We start from the raw sequence: 22,677 nt of genomic DNA on the forward strand, positions 1-22,677 counted from the left end.
ATGGCATTTATTAAGCGCTTACTATGTGCAAAGAACTGTCCTAAGCGTTGGGGGAAGTTACAAGGTGATCAGGTTGTCCCATGGGGGGCTCACAGTCGGAATCCCCATTTTATGGATGAGGTAACTGAGGCCCAGAGAAGTTAAGTGACTTGCCCAAAGTCACACAGCTGACAATTGGCGGAGTCGCCCAAAGTCACACAGCTGACAATTAGCGGAGTCGGGACTTGAACCCATGACCTCTGACTCCAAAGCCCGTGCTCTTTCCACTGAGCCACACTGCTGGCTCAGCAACGTCAGAGTCAGAGGTCACAGGTTCAAATTCCGCTCCACCACCTGTCATTCACTCATTCATTCAATCGTATTTATTGAGCGCTTACTGTGTGCTGAGCACTGTACTAAGTGCTTGGGCAGTCCAAGTTGGCAATGTATAGAGACGGTCCCTACCCAACAGCGGGCTCACAGTCTAGAAGGGGGAGACGGGCAACGAAACAAAACATATCAACAAAATAAAATAAATAGAATAGTAAGTATGTACAAGTAAAATAGAGTAATAAATGTGTACAAACATATATACAGGTGCTGTGTATGTATGTCAGCTGTGTAACTTTGGGCAAGTCACTTCACTTCTCTGGGCCTCAGTTCCCTCATCTGGAAAATGGGGATGAAGACTGTGAGCCTCACGTGGAACAACCCGATCACCTTGTATCCCCCCCCCCCAGCGCTTAGAACAGTGCTTTGCACATAGTAAGTGCTTAATAAATGCCATTATTATTAAGCGTAGCCTGGTTGATGGGGTGGGGTTATGTCGGTCGTGGGCCGTGGTCTGAATAATGTGGACAGGCCCTGGAGGATGGGGTGGGGGGGATGCAAGGGGATCAGCTTGTCCCATGTGGGGCTCACAGTCTTCACCTCCCTTTTACAGATGAGGTAACTGAGGCTCAGAGAAGTTACGTGACTTGCCCAAAGCCACACAGCTGACAAGTGACCGCTGGCTCCCAAGTCCGTGCTCTTTCCACTGAGCCAGGCTGATTCTCATGTTTAGTACAGCGCTCTGCTCGGCTTAGTAAGCACTCAAAAAGTACCACCGGCCTGGCTCAGTGGAAAGAGCACGGGCTTTGGAGTCAGAGGTCATCATCATCATCATCAATCGTATTTATTGAGCGCTTACTATGTGCAGAGCACTGTACTAAGCGCTTGGGAAGTACAAATCGGCAACATATAGAGACAGTCCCTACCCAACAGTGGGCTCACAGTCATGGGTTCTAATCCCAACTCCGCCACGTGTCTGCTGTTTGACCTTGGGCAAGTCACTTAACTTCTCTAAGCCTCAGTTCCCTCATCTGTAAAATGGGGATTAAGACTGTGAGCCCCACGTGGGACAACTTGATCACCTTGCATTCCCCCCGCAGCGCTTAGAACAGTGCTCTGCACATAGTAAGCGCTTAACAAATGCCATCATTATTATTATCCTTCTCTTCCCCACAGCACCTGTATATATGTATATATGTCTGTATATATTTATTACCCTATTTATTTATTTATTTTACTTGTACATACCAATTCTATTTATTTTATTTTGTTAGTATGTTTGGTTTTGTTCTCTGTCTCCCCCTTTTAGACTGTGAGCCCACTGTTGGGTAGGGACTGTCTCTTTGTGTTGCCAACTTGGACTTCCCAAGCGCTTAGTACAGTGCTCTGCACGCAGTAAGCGCCCAATACGATTGATTGATTATTAATCCAGCCTCCGCCGCTTGTCTGCTGTGTGACCTTGGGTAAGTCACTTCACTCCTCTGAGCCTCAGTTTTCTCATCTGGAAAGTGGGAATTAAGACTGTGAGCCCCTCGTGGGACCAGCCGATGACCTTGTATAGACCCCAGGGCTTAGAACAGTGCTTGGCACATAGTAAGCCCTTAACAAATACCAAAATTATTATGTTTACTACTCCGGGCGATTTGGTTCTGAAGCACGGGAGTTTTTTTGGCATTCAGGAGAGGGAACCGTGCGCCCGAGGGACCGGGGCCTGCACCGACAGACACTTCATTCAGCCAGTGGTATTTATTGAGCGCTTACTGGGCGCACAGCATTGTCCTAAGCGCTCGGAAAGCTCAATGCAGCCGTGAAGTACTGCAATATAGCGGTAAACAGTTCTACAGGGTGGACGCCTCCAGCTGAGACAGGGAGGGCGAGAGGGCGCATTTGAAGTTAAATAATGATGGTATTTGTTAAACTCTTACTATGTGCCAAGTACTGTTCTAAGCCCTGGAATAGACATAATAATAATGATGGTATTTGTTAAGCGCTTACTATGTGCCAAGCACAGGTTGTCCCACATGGGGATCAGTCTTGATGATGATGATGGTATTTGTTAAGCGCTTACTATGGGCCAAACACTGTTCTAAGTGCTGGGGTATATACAGGGTAATCAGGTTGTCCCACGTGGGGCTCACAGTTTCAATCCCCATTTTACAGATGAGGTAACTGAGGCACAGAGAAATTAAGTGACTTGCCCAAAGTCACACAGCTGACAAGTGGCAGAGCCGGGATTAGAACCCACGACCTCTGACTCCCAAGCCCGGGATCTTTCCACTAAGCCACAAGTCTTAATTCCCATTTTCATAATAATAAATATGATATTTGTTAAGCGTTTACTGTGTGCCAAGCACCGTTCTAAGCACTGGGGTAGATACAAGGTAATCAGGTTGTCCCACGTGGGGCTCACAGTCTTAATCCCCATTTTACAGATGAGGCAACTGGGCCGTGGGGCAGGTCCTGAGGCAGGTGACAGATATTAAAATATATTAAATACAAAGGGAAGCAAAATCAACCAATGATATTTATTGAGCGCTATGTGCAGAACACTTTACTGAATGCTTGTGAAAGTACAATACAATTGGGTAGGCAGACATGATTCCTGCCCACAAAGAGCTTACAGTCTACAAGGGGAAAAAGACATTAAAATAAATTACAGAGAGGGGAAATGGTAGATTTTAAAGACTATATACATAAGTGCTGTGGGGCTGGGGTGCGTATCAATAGAGTATAAAGACACAAACATAAGATCAGTACAGCTCTCTGCATACAGCGGGTGCCCAGTACAATACTCTGACACAATAGATTCTTAAACAATAATGATGGCTAGATGAATGAATGAAGGAGCTGGAGAAGAAGCCGGCCCAGCCAGTCTCTCCCCCAATCCGGCCGAGCCCAGGGAGCTCAGAATCACCGGCTGTGGGCAAGAGTCGTCTCTCCGCGCGGTCCCTCAGGGTGTGGGCTGGACCCAGGCGAGGCTGGCTGACCCCCAGCCTCCCGTCAGGAACTCTGACCGCGGTGGACGGGGCGGGTTTTGGTGCCTTGGTGCCTGCCCGCCTACTGAGGTGCCCGGCGGGTGCACTTGGGGGTAGGCGGGGGCTCTTGGAGCGGAGCGGGGGTCCGTGGCCAGGGACATCTGCGGGGGGGAAATCCAGCGCTAGAATTTCCCCCACAACTCCAGGAGAACTGAAACAGCTGGAGACTGATGAGCGTACAGGTGAGATGGTGACCAGACCCATCCTCTAGCAACCCAGGCCTTGAGGGCAGGGATTGGGTCTACTAACTCCATTATACTCTCCCAACCTCTTAGTAATTCATGCCTGTCTCCACTTTACACCGTCAGCTCGCTGTGGGAAGGGAATGTCTACCAACTCTTGTTATAGTGTCCTCTCCCAAGAGCGTAGTACAGTGCTCAGCACACAGTAAGTGCTCAATAAATACCATTGATGGGTTGATTGATCCCGGGACTGAGAGACAGCTCCACGGGTCATCTAGCCCTTCCTCTGCCTTCACACGGGCCTCCCTTGACCATTCGGCCAACCAAGGGTCTCCCCTGGGTTTAGGAGGTGAAGTCCACCACCTCGTTCATCTTTGTGGCCTTGCACACGTACTGCTCTTTCCGCCACCACACAATCAAGCACTCGATCGATCCCAGGATCAGCTCTGCTCCCTGCTCAACACGGCTTCTTCCCTCTCAGCACTGTGGACGGGCAGGAAGGGAAGGGAAAAGCACTGTGGCCCAGTGGAAAAAGAGCACTGGACTGGGAGTGAGGAGATCTGAGTTCTAATCCCACTCTGCCACTTGCCTGCTGTGTGACCTTGGACAAGTCACTTGACTTCACTGTGGCTTAGTTTTTCCATCTGTAGAGATTAAGTACCTTTTCCTCCTCCCACTTAGACTGTACAGTACCTCATCTGTAAAATGGGAATTAAGGCTGTGAGCCCCATGTGACACAGGGACTGTGTCCAACTTGATTAGCTTGAATCTATCCCAGTGCTTAGTATAATGCTGGGACCCAGTACAAATACTATAATTATTAACATGTCTAAGTCCGTCTGCCTCATTTGAGTGGACGCTCCCTGTGGATAGGAAATCTGGGCTACTGCTCTGGTTTCCTAACTGCTTAGTACAATGCACTGCCTCAAGTGGGTGCTCAGTACATACTTGGATTTCTACCATTAGGGATCCCCCAAAGCAGTGCTTGGGAAAAACCTCTAAAGCCCCAGATGCTGCCCTGCCCCCAATCCAAGGGTCTTTTTGGGTGGGGTAGGAAGGGGATGGAGGGAGGGAAAGGGATCAGGAAGGTGGAGGGAGGAGAGGGGATTCCACTGGGGGAGAGGTCGTGGGGGGGGGGGGGGAGAGCACGTTTCCACTGGGATAAATTTACCAGAGACTTCACTTTCCGAAGTTTGCGAGACCCGCTGCCCAATTTCTTTTTCTTCTCATATGACTGTCGACTGATGTCTGGGGTCATTCCCCCTCCCTTCTTCCTCCTAAACATTGGGAGAAGGAGGGAAGAAATGAGCCACAGAGAGGGCTGGGAAAGGTTGGGGACGGGGGCAGGGGTCGGAGGCGGGGGTTGGGGTAGACTCAGTGGCCAGGGACAGAGAGTCCCAATTGAGAGGGGCGATGGCCCCACCCCAGCAGAAGCGGGAGAGCGGGGACCCGAGCATCACCCCTGCCTCCGGGCCGGTTCCCCGAGGCCCTGATTGTCCAGGTAGTTGAACCGGATGGTGTCGGTGGGATGCCTGTCGGTGGATCGCCACGGCGGAAGGTCTCTCTTTGCCCTGCTGGCCTGCTTTGGGGGCCAGGATGACGCCCACCGCCTGGCTGATGGCGGGCCCTCGGGGGTGCCTCTGGCCACGGGCCGGACGTCGGGGATCTCCAGGTCTTCTCTTGGGGGTGTCTGGAGGTGGGGTGGGGCATGGAAGGAAGAAAGGAATCACATGTCCGCAAACCCGTGATCAACAGCCGCCGCGGCCTGGACAGTCCAGGGAGTCGTCCAGCTCTGACCTCCCCCCCCTCTGTCCCACCAAGGGTCATCCACCCCGGCCATTCTGGGCCCTGCAGCTCTGACCCCCTCTCCCGGGGCCGTCAAGGCCCTTCCGGGCCTTTTTGCTGACGGGAAAGGAGCGGAGGAGAAATGCCAGTCAACTCGCTGTTCTCTGGCGGGCAGCTCAAAAGCTGAAGGTTGGGAGGTCTGGGGTCACGGGTCAGGACAGGGGGCATAAGGAGGAGCCCGTTCTAGAGCACTTGCAGATAAAACTCTCTCTAGACTGTCAGCTCCTTGTGGGCAGGGAATGTGTCCGCTTATCGTTGTACTGTCCTCTCCCAAGAGCTTAGAAAAGTGTTCTGCACACAGTAAGCACTCAATCGTATTTATTACGCACTTACCGTGTGCAGAGCACTGTACTACAGGCATCTAGTAGAGTGCCCTGCCTGTCACGGGGCACCCAGTATAGTGTCTTGCACACAGTGGTGCTCAAAAAATGCTGCTGGGGATGACACTGTTAGCTGTCACCCCACGGGCAGGCTTTGACTGTGATTCTAGATTGTAAGCCCGTTGTGGGGAGGGATAGTCTCTCTTTATTGCTGAACTGTACTTTCCAAGTGCTCAATACAGTGCTCGGCATGCAGTAAGCACTCAGTAAATACGCTTGAATGAATGAATTTCTGGCACACACTGGGCTTCCGCTCCAGGCCATCCCTTTTGTGTTGGAAGAGTCACCGCCCCAAAGCAGAGGAGCCTTTCATTCTGCCCCAGAGAGAAGGTTCCAGGACCACAACTGGCAAACAGAGCTATCCGGTGGTCAGTCAGACCGCCGGTGACCAGGCTGCCCAGCGAACCGGCCCTATGGCAGTCAGGCTGTAGGTGGACCGGGCTGTCCAGAGACCAGGCTGCCCGGTGACCATTATCCCAGTGAAAGGAACTGCAGAAATAGCTTCCTGCCGCGGGTGCCGGTAACGGTGGGTTCCCCCCGCCCTCCCCAGATGCCCCCAGACCCACCGTGGGCCCAGTGACGTGCAGCCGTTTGACCATGTCGACGTAGTGGTCCTTCCACACGCCCTGCTCCCGGGGTCTCGGGGACACGGCAGGGCACCAGCCAAAGCGCAGACACTTGGGCGTCCACAGCTGGTCCAGCTCGGCCAGGTTCTTCCAGGGCCAGCTCACCTGGGGACGGCCAGACGGAAGACTCTGATTGACCGCTCGAGAAGTATGATCTGTCCGCTGGGGCCGCCTCCCCCAGTCCCCCGCCCCAGTAGAGTACAAGCTCCCCAAGGGCGGGGACTAGGGCTTTGGCTTCTGGTGAGCTCTCCCCAGTGCTTTGCACACAGTAGGCACTTGGTGAACAGACCATCGGTTGATGGACTGACAGAGTGGATTCATTCATTCATTCATTGCATCTAGCTTTATTTCTATTTATTCCGATGACTTCATCAATCGTATTTATTGAGCGCTTACTATGTGCAGAGCACTGTACTAAGCGCTTGGGAAGTACAAATTGGCAACATATAGAGACAGTCCCTACCCAACAATGGGCTCACAGTCTAAAAGACTTGACACCTGTCCACATGTTTTGTTCTGTTGTCTGTCTCCCCCTTCTAGACTGCGAGCCCGTTGTTGGGTAGGGACCGTCTCTATATGTTGCCAACTTGTACTTCCCAAGCGCTTAGTACAGTGCTCTGCACACAGTAAGCGCTCAATAAATACGATTGAATGAATGATTTATTGAGCGCTTACTGGGTGCAGAGCACTGTACTAGGCGTTTGGAAGGTACAATACAGCAATAAAGAGAGACAATCCCTGCCCACACTGGGCAGTCTAGAAAGGGGGAGACAGACATCAAAACAAGCAAAAGGGCATCAATATAAATAAGTAGAATTATAGATATATACCTATATACGTAAGTGCTGTGGGGTGGGGAGAAGCGGGGGAGAGCAAAGGGAGCGAGTCTAGGTGATACGGAAGGGAGGGGGAGCTGAGGAAAAGGGGGTATAGTCTGGGAAGGCCTCTTGGAGGAGGTGCGGCTTCAATAGGGCTTTGAAGGGAAGAAGAGTGATTGTTTGGCAGATCTGATGAGGGAGGGCGCTCCGCAGACCTGGGAGTCAGAAGGTCATGGGTTCCAATCCTGGTTCTGCCACTTGTCTGCTGTGTGACCTCGGGAGAATCACCTCACTTCTCTGGGCCTCAGTTCCCTCATCTGTAAAATGGGGACTGAGACTGTGAGCCCCACATGGGATAGGGATTGTGTCCAACCTGATTTATCTGTACCCACCCTGGCACTTAGAACAGTGCCTGGCACTTAGTAAGCACTTAACAAATACCATCATTATTATTATTATTATTATTATTATTATCGTCGGCCTCTGCAGCACCAGGCCGGTGGGCGATGAGTTGGGAGAGCAGTTGTAGCTTTTTAACCTTCCACCAGTGCCCACCTTCCCCCTGGCACCCCCTTTGGGAGGGGGGTATATAGCCAAAATTTATTTATTTATATTAATGTCTGTCTCCCCCTCTAGACCGTAAGCTCTTTGTGGGCAGGGAATGGGTCTGTTTTATTGTTCTCTTGTACTCTCCCAACCGCTCTGCACACAGCAAGCTCTCAATAAATACAATTGATTGACTGACTGACTGACTAGCTAGCTGGGAGGAGGCAATACATGGTGACCCCTTCGGGTGGGCCAGGCACTAGGGGCTCAGCAGGAACAGGGGAGCAGGAAACCGCTTTGCTTTGGAAGGGATCCGAGTGCGAGGTCTACCACAGTGAGAAGCAGAGACGTGACATAACCTAGAGGAAAGAGCATGGGCCTTGGAATCAGGGGAATCTGGGCTCTAATACAGGCACCACCACTTGCTTACTCCATGACCTCGGGCAAGTCAGCAAATTTCTTTGGGCCTCACTTTACTCATTGGTAAAAATGGGGATTTGATACTTGCTTTGCCTCCTACTAGGACTGTAAGCTTGTTGTGGGCAGGGAATGTGTCTGTTTATTGTTGTATTGTATTCTTCCAAGTGCTTAGTACAGTGCTCTGCACACAGTAAGCGCTCAATAAATACGACTGAATGAATGAATGAGTAGGTGGGACAGGTAATGAGTCTGATTTACATATACATATATGTATATATATACATATCTACTATATATATATGTATATATATACATATCTACTATATATATGTGTGTGTATATATATATATATCTAATATATATATATATATATATATATATATATATATATATATATATATACTCCAGTGCTTAGTACAGCGATCGGCACTTTTTTTTTTTTTTACTGGTACTTGTTAAGTGCTTACTATGTGCCAGGCACTGTACTAAGCACTGGGGTAGACCCAAGATAATCAGGTTGGACACAGTCCCTGACCCACACAGGGCTCACGGTCTTAATCCCCATTTTACAGATGAGGTAACTGAGGCCCGGAGAAGTGCAGTGACATGCCCAAGGTCACCAGCGGACAAGTACGGAGCTGGGATTAGAACCCAGGTGCTCTGACTCCTGGGCCCGTGCTCTTTCCACTAGGCCATGCTGCCGAAATACTAGGATTATGAAAATTGGGGAGGGAGGTGGTGTGGTCCAGTGGGCAGCAGACCAGGTTTCCAATGCCAGCTGTGCCCCGGGGCGGCCCTGGCCTTACCTGGGCGCAGCGGCACAGGCTCCGGGGGTCCAGGAAGGAGAAGATGTGCAGGGCCAGTGCCCGCGGGAGCCTGGTGGTGAAGTCCTGGGCCTCGGCGGGCACCCGCTCTTGAAGCTCTCTGCCGCAGAACCTCTGCTGGGCCAGGGAGCACCGTTCAAACAGGTCCGTCAGCACCCGCCGACGCTGCCCGTCCGTCCACTTGTCAAACTGCAAAAGGTATTCATTCATTCGTTTGTATCTACGGAGTGCTTACTGTGAGCAGAGCACTGGACTAAGCGCTTGGGAGAGTACAATACAACAGTAAGCAGACACGTTCCCTTCCCACAACAAGCTTACGGTCTGGATGGGGAGACGGATACTAATATAATAATGACGGCATTTATTAAGTATTTATTGTGTGCAAAGCACTGTTCTAAGCGCTGGGGAGGTTACAAGGTGATCAGGTTGTCCCACGGGGGGCTCACAGTCTTCATCCCCATTTTACAGATGAGGTCACTGAGGCACAGAGAAGTCAAGTGACTTGCCCAAAGACACACAGCTGACAATTGGCGGAGCCGGGATTTGAACCCCTGACCTCTGACTCCCAAGCCCGTGGTTTTTCCACTGAGCCTCGCTGCTTCTCCACAGCTGATCAGATTGTCCCACATGGGGCTCACAGTCTTCATCCCCATTTTACAGATGAGATATCTGAGGCCCAGAGAAGTGAAGTGACTTGCCCAAAGCCACACAGCTGACAATTGGTGGAGATGGGATTTGAACCCATGACTTCTGACTCCCAAGCCCGTGCTCTTTCCACTCAGCCATGCTGCTTCTCTATCCTCTTCTCTAATATAAATAAATAAATAAATTACAGATATGGACATAAGTGCTGTGGGGCCCCGAGCGCTAACACAGTCTGTCCCCCACCCCTCCCACAGAGTGTTGGGCGAGGGCACAGTAGACAACACCTTCCCTGTAAAAGGGGGTTGCCCCAGCAGGCCCACCTCATCTTGCCAACGCAAAATGTTGGTTTCAAGCTTTCTTGTCCGTTTGTTTTGGGTGCAGTCAGTCCCACTTGGCGACTACTAGTACACGGCTCAAAATGTAGCTTACTCCACTGCATGTTTTCCAGACACATATTTTCAAACAGATGTCAGCTGGGTGGAGAGAGGCTTCACACTTTCTCTTCCTCACGTCAAGCGTGGGGTTACAAGACGATTAATGGGCATGTTTTCCCAGCTCCGCGGTATTTTCTCACCCTGCGCCTAGCGTAGGGTGGCTTTTTCGTTTTAATTCCCAAACCGGGGGGTCGCTTTGAGAGGCGGAGGTTTTCTCTAATCATGGCACACTGTGTGACTCCAGCAGGCCAGAGCCCACCCCCACAAACCCCCCGACTCAACCGAGGCTTCCCATCGGCAACCCGGGCCTGGATCCTGATTCTTGGGCCACAGCCTTGGCCGGAGAGGACGAGGAGAGGCAGAAATCACAAAGCCCAGTGTGTCTTTTGGGTGACCTGACAGACAGGCCTATCCGCTTGGCCTAGTGGTTACAGCAGGGGCCTGGGAATCAGAAGGACCTGGGTTCTAATCGCGGCTCTGCCATTTGTCTGCTGTGTGGCCTCGGGCAAGCCGCTCACTTCTCTATGTCTCAGTTCCCTCATCTGTAGAATGGGCATTAAGACTGTAAGCCCCTTGTGGGACAGGGACTGTGTCCAATCTGATTTGCTCAGATCCACCCCAGCACTTAGAACAGCGCCTAAGTGCTCACATCCTCCCCCTGGCCTGGAATGCCCTCCCTCCATACATCCGCCAAGCTAGCTCTCTTCCTCCCTTCGAAGTCCTACTGAGAGCTCACCTCCTCCAAGAGGCCTTCCCAGACTGAGCCCCCTTTATCTTCTCCTCCTCCCCATCCCCCTGCCCTACCTCCTTCCCACAGCACCTGTATATACTTGTAAATACTTGTACATATTTACTGTTCTATTTATTTTGTTAATGATCATCATCAATCATATTTATTGAGCGCTTACTATGTGCAGAGCACTGTACTAAGTGCTTGGGAAGTACAAATTGGCAACATATAGAGACAGTCCCTAATGATGTCCATTTAGCTTTAATTCTATTCGTTCTGACGACTTGATACCTGTCTCTGTGTTTTGTTTTGTTGTCTGTCTCCCCCTTCTAGACCGTGAGCCTGTTGTTGGGTAGGTACCATCTCTATATGTTGCCGACCTGTACTTCCCAAGTGCTTAGTCCAGTGCTCTGCACACAGTAAGCACTCAATAAATACGATTGAATGAATGAATACAGTTATTATTATTAGCAAGGTTCAGGTCAAACTGGCAGAGGAGTACTAACATCCCGGGTGCTGTGCAGCCCGGGCCTCCCTCGGGGGCCTACTTGACTTTTGGAAAAGCTCCACCAACACCACCCAGGTGCAACAACTACTGCTCGGTGCCAAGATGGGACACCGCGCTCCAATCTGTGACTTTTGGACACTTGATACTCACCCCACCCCTAGCCCCACAGCACCTAGGCACATGCTTAGTGTATACTGCATGGGCCCGGCAGTCAGAAGAACCTAAATTCTAATCCCAGCTCAGCCACTTGTCTGCTGAGGGGCCTTGGGTAAGTCACTTTACTTCTCTGGGCCTCAGTTACCTCATCTGTAAAATGGGGATGACTGGGAGCCCCACGGGGAACAGGGACTGTGTCCAACCTGATTAACTTGTATCCACTTCAGTGCTTAGAACAGTGTTTGGCACCTAGTAAGTGCTTAAGAAGTACCGTAATTATTACTATCTGTAAATTCCATATTATAAACTACTTACTTATTCATATTAATGTCTGTCTGTCTCCCCCTCTAGACTGTAAGCTGGTTATGGGCGGGAACTTGTCTGCTAATTCTGTTGAACTCCCCAGGGCACTTAGTACAGTGCTGTGGGTCACAAATGCGACAGTGCAGCAGGGACTATCTTTATGCACACACTACGACAGAAGGGACTGTCAGTCACATAGGGTACCATCATCCTCGTCCCCCTCTCCATCCCCCACATCTTACCTCCTTCACTTCCCCACAGCACCTGTATATATGTATATATGTTTGTACATATTTATTACTTTATTTATGTATTTATTTTACTTGTACATATCTATTCTATTTATTTTATTTTGTTAGTACGTTTGGTTTTGTTCTCTGTCTCCCCCTTTTAGACTGTGAGCCCACTGCTGGGTAGGGACTGTCTCTATATGTTACCAACTTGTACTTCCCAAGCGCTTGGTACAGTGCTCTGCACACAGTAAGCGTTCAATAAATACGATTGATGATGATGATGATGATCAGCTACGCAAACACCTACTGATAAAAAAAAATCATGCCAGGTGTGTACACCCCCTCTCAGCCCCCCACCGTAGAGTTTACCCATTTTCCAAGCAGGACCCTCCTCTCTTCAAACACCTACAAAAAGAAAACAGCGAGTAAGTAGAGGCAAGGGAGGGTGAAAATTTCCCCTCACACACACACACACACACAAGAAGACACTTCAAAAGGATCCCTTAACATTTGTATGGGCTCTGGGTAGTCGTCCCCCTCCCCTCTCACCCTCCACTGCCGGGGTCTAAACACTGTGGGGCCACCTATAGAGACCAGATGCTATTTGGGCTGGACCATGGGGCTGGGGTCCAGACCTGTCCGCCATCAGCTCCGAAGCAGATTTGGTTCCCAGCTCTGCTCTCTGACCTTTGTCAAGCCTCTCTCTTGGTAATGTTGGTCAGACAGAGAAAGGAAATGCGAAGCAAAGGGCCGAAACACGGGGAGGCTAAAACTCAAACGACAGTCGGAGAGAGATGGCCAGGAGAGTGGAAGCTCCTTGAGGCCGGGCCTATTGTCCTTCATATTTCATATTTTCTTTTGAGAAGCAGACGGAAAGATCCCGGGCTTTGGAGTCAGAGCTCATGGGTTCAAATCCCAGCTCCGCCACTTGTCAGATGTGTGACTTTGGGCAAGTCACTTAACTTCTCTGGGCCTCAGCTACCTCAACTGTAAAATGGGGATTAAGACTGTGAGCCCCCCATGGGACAACCTGATCACCTTGTAACCTCCACGGTGCTTAGAATAGTGCTTTGCACATAGTAAGCACTTGATAAATGCCATCATCATTATTATTATTTCATCTCTGTTGGAATCGCTCAAGGATGCAGGGCAGTGCTCGGCAATCAATCGATCAGTGGTATTTATTGAGCACTTACTATGTACTGGACAAGCGCTTGGGAGAGTACAATATAACAGAGTTAGCAGACACGGTCCCTGTACATGGAAAGTGCTCAGGTAATGTTTCTGTTTGACAAAAGTTTTGCTCATGATTCCACGTATGAAGTGGTATTAATCAGTAGGCCTGCTGTGGGCAGAGCCCTGAATTCAGTATTTGGGAGAGCACTGAGTATAATTTGTAATTGTGAGCCCCCATTAGGGTCAGGGACCATGTCTAATTCCCATGTGAACATTCTTTTCCAGTGTGTAGTACGGTGCTCTAGACAGAGCGAGAGCTTAATAAATACTATTATTACACAATAATGTTATTAGACCCGATCTCTGCCCTTGTTACAGTCAAGTGGGAGGGACAGACATGGAAATCATTTACATAGAAGGAAGGAGGAGAAGGAGGACATATGAACACGATGATATAAGAAACCTCTGTCCCCTTCACCCATAGAGCAGAGGCCTGAAGTCCTGGGGAGGAGGTAGCTGAAAGTACCAAAGCTGATCCAGAAGGTTTTTGGGGTTTTTTTAATGGTATTTGTTAAGCACTTACTACGTGCCAGGTACTCTACTAGGTGCTAGGGTAGATATAAGCTAATAGATTGGACATGGTCCCTGTCCCACAAGGGGCTCACAGGCTTAACCACCATTTTACAGATGAGGTAACTGAGGCACAGAGAAGTGAAGTGACTTGCCAAAGGCCACGCAGTAGATGAGTGGCCCGACTTCCAAACCAGTGCTCTATCCGCTGAGCCTCACTGCTTCTCATCGAGAACACGTTCTATCCCATCCGAAGATCGTGAGACCCTGGACGAGGGCAGTCACTTCACCCCTTCCTGTCTTAGCTTTTTGATTTCCTACTACAATTCAGCAAGCTCTCTTCGCTCTTCCAACTCTAGCCTACTCACTAGACCTCGATCTCTTCTATCTCGCCGCCAACTCCTCGCCCACATCCTGGAACTCAGTCCCCCTTTATAAGCTACAGACCACCATCTCTCCACCTTCAAAGCCTTATTAAAGTCACAGCTCCTCCAAAAGGCCTTCCCTGACTAAGCCTCATTTCCCCTACTTCCTCTCCCTTCTGCATCACCCTTGGACTTGGATTTGTACCCCTTTATTCACTCCACCCTCAGCCCCACGCCACTAATGTCTGTAATTTATTCTAATGTCTGTTTCCCCTGTAGACTGTAACTTCGGGTGGCAGGAAAAGTGTCTACCAGCTCTGCTATAGTATATTCTCCCAAGCACTTAGTACAGTGCTCTGTATGCAGTAAGCATTCAATGAAAACCTTTGCTAGATCGATTGATGGCTGTTATTGGGTCCCTCCCGCCGATTTCTAAGCCAGGGTATTAGAATGCTGGAGGAAATGGATGCTGGTTGCCCTTCTGGATTACCCACTCTCAGGGTTAGGGGTGGGATTTGGGGATTAACAGTTCTGGTTTCATGGTCTTCCCACTATTCCAGCCCTGTCTAAACTGAGTGACCTGATCCTTGAGGTCCATTCTCATGAGGAAGTTGCTCCCTATTCATCCCTGACCATGGCCCCGCCCTCAGGACCAAGCCACCAAACCCGGCTTTCTTGGTCTGGATTTCCCAAAATGACCTTAGCTCCGCACCAAATGATCCCACTTCCCCAGCTTTCCCCACCTGGAAGAGCCGCTCAGACCCACCTTGTCATTCATGAGCTGGTGGTTCAGGGGCGTCCACGTGCTCCTCTTGGTCTGCATTTTGGGGCCATCTGTGATTCTGGGCGGGGCAAACGCCATCCTCCCAGTGGGCCCCAGGCAGAGGGCAGGAACCTGTTGGACATATGACCACACACTGCACTACTGCTGTGGCTGTTGGGGCAGGGGCTTCAGGACACAGGATAGGTGACGGGGGGTGACAGGGAACATGCTAGGCCTTGATCACATCAATCGCATCTCCCTGTAAGGCCAGGCCCAAGGTTTAGGAAGACAGGCTCGCCTCTGAACCAAAATCAAGAAACTCTGTCCACTGGCAAGGGGGAAGGGAGGCTGTGGGAAATCCTCCCAGGGCACAGAGGGGAAGTCCGGTGTGCACCACCTGGGCAACGTTGCCAGCGACAGGAAAGCAAGCACTGGAGCCCGGCTCCCCCTCGCTGGTCCTGGACAGGAAACTGAGAGCGGGGAAGCCACGCTTTTTCCCCTACCCTGGCAGGCTTCGCAGCTCCTTCGTCCCTCCTATTTGCAAATTATTTCAGCTCTGCCCCCTTTTACTAGGCTGTCAGCACCTTGAGAGCAGGGATCGAGTCTACTAGGAGAACTCTCCTGTATTTTCCCAAGTGTTTAGTCCAGTGCCCTGCCTTCATTAGGCAGTCAGTAAATACTTCAGATTGACTGAAGCAGAGTGGTCTAGAGGAAAAAGCACCGGCCCGTGAGTCAGAGCCCTAATCTCGGCTCCACCACTAGTCTGCTGTGTAACCTAGGGCAAGTCACTTAACTTCTCTGTGCTTCCATTTCCTCATCAGAAAATAGGGCTACAATACCTGTTACCCCTCCTCTTTAGATGGTAAGCCCTGAGTAGTCCAGGGACTGTGTCCTATCTGATTATCTCGGATTCTATCTGATTAGCCCTACTGAGAGCTCACCTCCTCCAGGAGGCCTTCCCAGACTGAGCCCCTTCCTTCCTCTCCCTCCTGTCCCCCTCATCTTACCTCCTTCCCTTCCCCACGGCACCTATATATATGTATATATGTTTGTACATATTTATTACTCTATTTATTTTACTTGTACATATCTATTCTATTTATTTTATTTTGTTAGTATGTTTGGTTTTGTTCTCTGCCTCCCCCTTTTAGACTGTGAGCCCACTGTTGGGTAGGGACTGTCTCTGTATGTTGCCAACTTGTACTTCCCAAGCACTTAGTACAGTGCTCTGCACACAGTAAGCGCTCAATAAATACGATTGATTGATCTCGTATCTCTCTAGTGCTCAGCAAAGTGCTTGGCACCTACTAAGTGCTTAACAAAATACCACAGGTATTATTATTACCGATGGAAAAGAGGAAACCGTGGGAGGCGGGGAAAAGGGGAAGAGCGGCAAAGTGCTGGGGTGACTGCTTTGTGACGATTACTCTCCCCGTCTTCAAGGCCGTATTAAAATCCCACCTCCTCCAAGAGGCCTTCCCCGACTAAGGCCGCATTTCCTTTTCTCCCACTCCCTTCTACGTCACCTTTCCACTCGAATTTGCAGCCTTTATTCATCCCTCCCTCAGCCCCACCACACTTATGTACACATCTGTCATTTCTTTATTTCTTAATTAATTTATTCAATCGTATTTACTGAGCACTTACTGTACGCAGAGCACTGTACTAAGCGGTTGAGAGAATACAGAGAGGTTGATGAGGTTGGGGGGGGGGCGCTGACCCGGGCGCGCCTGCGCACAAGGCGGGAGGACCAAGTCGCTCGCTTTGCTTCCGCGCCCTCTAGTGGTGACCCCGGCGCGCCTGCGCACAGGGCGGGAGGACCAAGTCGCTCGCTCCCCTTCCGCGCCCTCTAGTGGTGACCCTGGCGCGCCTGCGCACAGGGCGGGAGGCCCAAGTCGCTCGCTTCCCTTCCGCGCCCTCTAGTGGTCAGGAGGAAGGTCAGCAGCCTTGGGGGCCCGTTGAAAAGAACAAAAGTAGACTATATCAATCAATCAATCAATCAATCGTATTTATTGAGCGCTTACTGTGTGCAGAGCACTGTACTAAGCGCTTGGGAAGTACAACTTGGCAACATATAGAGACAGTCCCTACCCAACAGTGGGCTCACAGTCTAAAAGGGGGAGACAGAGAACAAAACCAAACATACTAACAAAATAAAATAAATAGAATAGATATGTACAAGTAAAATAAATAAATAAATAAAAAGAGTAATAAATATGTACAAACATATATACATATGCACAGGTATATATTACTATATAATTTCAATTTACTTGCAGCTCAGAAACTCATTCATTCAATCGTATTTATTGAGCGCTTACTGTGTGCACAGCACTGTACAAAGCGCTTGGAAAGTACAATTCGGCAACAGATAGAGCCAATCCCTTCGAAACAAGGGGCTCACCGTCTAGAAGGAGACCGACAACTAAACAAAACAAGTGGACAGGCATCAATAGAATTATAGATACATACACATCTTTAATAAAATAAATAGAGTAATAAATATGTACAAATATACACAAGTGCTGTGGGGCAGGGAAGGGGGTAGAGCAGAGGGAGTAGGGGCTATGGGGAGGGGAGGAGGAGCAGGAGAATTTCCAATCTATATGGCTTTTCTATATCATCAATCATATTTATTGAGCGCTTACTGTGTGCAGAGCACTGTACTAAGCGCTTGGGAAGTACAAGTTGGCAACATATAGAGACAGTCCCTACCCAGCAGTGGGCTCACAGTCTAAAAGGGGGAGACAGAGAACAAAACCAAACATACTAACAAAATAAAATAAATAGAATAGATATGTACAAGTAAAATAAATAAATAAATAGAGTAATAAATATGTACAAACATATATACATATATACAGGTGCTGTGGGGAAGGGAAGGAGGTAAGATGGGGGGATGGAGAGGGGGATGAGGGGGAGAGGAAGGAAGGGGCATAAGAATGACCAGACCATAAGCTCGTTATGGGCAGTCATGGGTTCTAATTCCCGCTCTGCCACTTGTCTGCTGCGTGACCTTGGGCAAGTCATTTAACTTTTCTGTGCCTCAGTGACCTCATCTGTAAAATGGGGATTAAGACTGTGAGCCCCGGTGGGACAATCTGATCACCTTGTAACCTCCCCAGCGCTTAGAACAGTGCTTTGCACATAGTAAGCGCTTAATAAATGCCATTATTATTATAGTAAGTAAATACCATAATTATTATTTATGAATTTACCAACTCTATTATATTGTACTTTCCCAAGCAAAAAAGCTCTCAGTAAGTGCTCAATAAATAATAATAATGATACTAATTGTGGTATTTAAGCACTATGTGCCAAGTACTGTACCAAGGGCTAGGGTAGGTACAAGCAAATTGGATTGGACACAGTCCCTGTCCCACATGGGACTCCCAGTCTTAATCCCCATTTTATAGATGAAGGAACTGAGGCACAGAGAAGTGAAGTGACTTGTCCAATGTCACGCATCAGACATGTAGCCGAGTGGGGATTAGAACCCAGATCCTTCAGACTCCCAGGCTCACGGTCTACTAGGCCCCACTGCTTACTGTGGGCAGAGTAGTGTATTAAGCGCTCGGGAGAGTACAATACAACAGAATTTGTAGGCACGTTCCCTCCCACAACGAGCCTACAGAGTGTAAATCCCATCTAATAGGTGGCAGTAATTATGATCAGTGCTGGAGCATAAAACTTGGGTTGGGGAAAGAGAAGCGGTTGGTGTTCACAAGCTGCACTTTGTCCCCCACCAAAAATCCCCCAAACTCAACCAAAAAAAAAAAAAAACCAGAACCCCAAAGCGGTTCAAATCCTCCAAAGGACTGGAGAAATCGTACTGCCAAGACCCAGATTAGCCCCATCAGTTAATCAATCAATCAATCGCATTTGAGCACGCACCCAGATCAGCCCCAATCAGTTAATCAATCAATCGCATTTATTGAGCACGCACAGATTCCAGGGCACCGTACTAAATGTACCTGTAGATGTACAGATGGGGACAGAGAGGTAGTGGTTGGGTATGCCTCCCGTGCGTGTCTGTACGCACACACTTGCACGTGTGCCCATGTGTGCCTCAGTGGGGGCATGTGTGCATGCGTGTGTGCACGCAGATGGCAGGGCGGGGCGCCGGGATGGGCAAGCAGAGCTGGAGAAGCGCTTAGTACAGTGCTCTGCACACAGTAACCGCTCAATACATACGATTGAATGAAATGAATGAATGGAGAGGGGCCAAGGTCGCTCTCGGCTGAACCAGCCAGGGGAGGGAGGAGGTGTGGGGGTCCCACCGCACCCCTGCTTTCCGAATGGGGCGGCGGGGGCAGGGGCAGATGCGGAACACAAAATCTGCCCTGGGGCCCCCGGGAACTCGTTCCTCCACTGTGGGGGAAGAGGGGAGGAGAAGGGATGGGAGGAGGGGAGAGAAGGGATCAAATTCCCTCGGGAATCCTGGAGGGCTTCTGGGGAGGGGCTGAGCTGAGCAGATGGGGGGCTGGGCGGGGATCCGGGAGCCGTCTCCGCCCTGCGAGTTGCCTAGCAACGGAGGGAGGGAGGCAGGCGGGAGGAGCCTGCAGGGAGAAGGATGGATGGATGGATGGATGGAGCGGCCCTTGGGGGTGGGGAGGGGGCCGGGGGGCGGGCCCGGCTCGAGGAGGAGAACAAAGACCCCCCGTGGGGACAGCAGAAAGAACCTGGGACTCTCCGCACGACGGTGGGGGCTGGGCCGGGACCCCAGACATTCATTCAGTCCTGCTTACTGAGCCCTAACTGTGTGCAGACCACTGTACAAAGAGTTTGGGAAAGCCCAATACAGCAATAAATAATACTGATGATGGCATTTGTTAAGCGCTTACTATGTGCCAAGCACTGTTCTAAGCGCTGGGGGGGGGGGCGATACAAGGTAATCAGGTTGTCCCACGTGGGGCTCACAGTCTTAATCCCCATTTTCCAGATGAGGTAGCTGAGGCACAGAGAAGTTAAGTGACTTGCTCAAAGTCACACAGCTGCCAAGTGGCGGAACTGGGATTAGAACCCATGACCTCTGACTCCCAAGCAGTGCTCTTGCCACTGAGCCATGCTGCTTCGCCAAATAAAGAGTGACAATCCCTGCCCATAACAAGCTTACAGTCGGGGGCGGGGGGGAGACGGGCAATGATACAAATAATCAGGCATCAATATAAATAAATAAAATGACAGATAATATATAAGTGCTGTGGGGGAGGAGAGAAAAGGGAGTAAATCAGGGCAGCGCAGAAGGGACTGGGAGATGAGGAAAAGTGGGGCTTAGTCTGGGAAGGCCTCTTGGAGGAGATGTGCCTTCAGTAAGGCTTTGAAGAGGGGGGAGAGTCATTGTTTGGTGACATCCCATCCCCAAGAGACCAGAGCCCAGCAGGTAGGGCCAGGCGAGCAGAGCTGGGGTTGGGGGGCACAGCCAGGGCACAGCCTAGGCATAACAGGGGGGTGGCAGCTCCCAGGACCTGTGTGCCGCTCCCACACGGTACAATCCACACAGGAACCTGTCCGGTGGAACCCCAGAAGGGTCTGGGGAACCCCTTGCACCCACACCTGCCCCAACGCCCCCCAACACCCTGGTCCTCAAAGCGGAGGTGCAGCAGAGGTCAGGGGTGGGGGTCTCTGCAGGGCTGGAATTGGAGGGAGCCATGCAGGACAGAGGGGAGTTCAAAGGCAGATGAGGGGAGCTGAATGCCTAGCAGATGGCCAGCAGGCCCTGACATCGGTCACTCAGGCCCTGGATGAAACAAAGACCTCCTCCCTTCCTTCCCTTCTCGCCAAGGAGCAGGCTCGGGGGCTCCATCTCCCCGGGTCGCTGCCCTGGCCTGGGATTCGGGGCCTTGCCAAAAGGACCTGTGTTCTAATCTCGGCTCTGCCACATGTCTGCTGGGTGCCCTTCGGCAAGTCACTTCCCTTTTCTGGGCCTCATTTATTTCACCTGTAAAATTGAGATTAAGACTGTGACACAGGGACTCTGTCCAACCTTATTAACTCGTACCTATCCCAGTGCTTAGAGCAGTGCTTGACACGTAGTAAGCGCTTAACAAATACCATCGTTATTATTACCAGAAGATTACTTTCCACAATCACCTCCACTAGCCACATCCAAGGAATTCTGTTTGGCAATGCAAGAGTAGTTTTGCAGAAGTATTATACCACAAGAAGGGTAAGAGTTACTAACGTCTCAGCCAGCCGCTGCCACTTGGCATTTTAGAAATAATTTGGACAGAAAAATCTTGCGGAATCTGATGAGCCGTGAGAAGATAAGGCGTCATTGAGAGCATTCTGAAAGCTGTAGGTTCCACTTACTCATTATCTATCCATTTTGGGCTTATTTTTGTTTTATCAGTCGTTCCTGTTTTGTCTCAGGTTCCCCTTGATTGTATATACTCTGCGTCTGCCTGTCTCCCAGATTGCAAGCCCCTGGAGAGCAGGGGCTGAGTCTTCGCCTCTTAGAGTACAGTCTCGAGAACCTGGTTTAGTGCCCCGTACCCTGCAAGTGCCCAGCAGAGCCCTCTGCACACCACGGGCACGCAATCGGCATGCCACGGGTACCCAGTGGGTGCTTGAGAAATCCTGATGGAGCTGGGTGAGAACCTGCCACTGCTGCTTGGGTCTCGAGTGTCCATGAATGTAAGGGAACAGGGCTTTCCCTCCGGTGAGCTCCCCGGTGTCCCCACCCGACTTTGGGAGCTCTAAAGTGTGCCCTGAAATCTCTGGGGCCATTTATTTATTTCTATTAATGTCTATCTCCCCCTCTAGACTGTAAGCTCGTTGTGGGGAGGGTATGTGTCTGTTTTATTGGACTCTTCCAAGCACTTAGTACAGTGCTCTGCACACAGTAAGCGCTCAATAAATACGACTGACTGACTAACTGTCTGCCTTCTCGGATTCCTTACCGCCCGGGTGTAGCCCCGCAGAACCAAGTGGACCCGTGGTGCCTGGGGACATCATGGTGGCGCTGAACCTGTGGCTCCCCCGCTAATCAGGATCAGAAAGCAGTGTGGCTTAGTGGATAGAGCACAAGCCTGGGAGTCAGAAGGACCTGGGTTCTAATGTCAGCTCCACCACGTCTGCTGTGTGACCTTGGGCTTAACTTCTCTGTTCCTCAGTTATCTCATCTGTAAAAGATGGGGATTAAGAGCGTGAGCCCAATGCAGGACTGGGTACAACCTGATTAATTTGTAACTACAAGCAGTGCTTGGCACATAGTACGTGCTTAAGAAGTCTCATAATTATTATTATTAAATCCTACCAGGATTTGCTTCCTGAGGGCCACAAATGGCTGACCCTCAGACCCCTCTTCCTACCCCTCACATCTCCCTTGCTCCAAGGTCTATAGGATGGTGGAGGGGGCAGGGGCGGGGGGTGGAGGGGGAAATGCTCACTCAACAAAGGCTTCATGGGATTTTCCTGCCCAGGCAAGTTCAGCAAACCCTCAGGATTACAAATGCCAATCACTAAAGAGGACAAAGCTCTGAGCAGTGTCACCCACTCTAAAACGCTGCATCTTTGAGGCATCACCTAGCACCCATTCTTAAGCAGTGCATTCAGCTGGCACCATCTGCTACCCACTCTAGAGCACTGAGTCCACAAGGCCCTATCTGGGGCTGTGTGACTGAGAAGCAGTGTGGCCTAGTGGGAAGAGCATAGGCTGGAAGTCAGATGATCAGGGTTCGAATCCCAACTTCACTCTGCACAAAGTTAGCACACAAAACCATTCACTGACCTTGGGCGACTCATTCCTCTGGATCTGTTTCCTCATCTATAAAATAGAGATTAAATTCCTGTTCTCCCTTTTTTATA

At 50.3% G+C, this 22,677-nt stretch overlaps 1 protein-coding gene across 2 annotated transcripts; it reads right to left on the reverse strand.

Moving 5' to 3' along the window:
- Positions 1-3,012: 3,012 nt before the first annotated feature.
- On the reverse strand, positions 3,013-16,555 carry FBXO16 (F-box protein 16). Of its 2 annotated transcripts, none has more exons than XM_038771261.1 (8): positions 16,516-16,555; positions 14,872-15,000; positions 12,364-12,399; positions 8,968-9,174; positions 6,318-6,482; positions 4,993-5,216; positions 4,698-4,803; positions 3,013-3,445 (listed from the first exon to the last, which is right to left on the reverse strand). In XM_038771261.1, the coding sequence occupies exons 2-8, from the start codon at positions 14,965-14,967 to the stop codon at positions 3,260-3,262; spliced, it is 1,020 nt and encodes a 339-aa protein (XP_038627189.1). In that variant the 5' UTR covers positions 14,968-15,000; positions 16,516-16,555; the 3' UTR covers positions 3,013-3,259. The 2 variants fall into 2 exon arrangements, with proteins under 2 accessions (XP_038627189.1, XP_038627188.1); XM_038771260.1 differs by having other exon boundaries at positions 4,987-5,216; positions 16,516-16,547.
- Positions 16,556-22,677: the final 6,122 nt, after the last annotated feature.

Source organism: Tachyglossus aculeatus, chromosome X2, assembly GCF_015852505.1.
Source record: "Tachyglossus aculeatus isolate mTacAcu1 chromosome X2, mTacAcu1.pri, whole genome shotgun sequence".
Taxonomy (NCBI): Eukaryota; Metazoa; Chordata; class Mammalia; order Monotremata; family Tachyglossidae; genus Tachyglossus; species Tachyglossus aculeatus.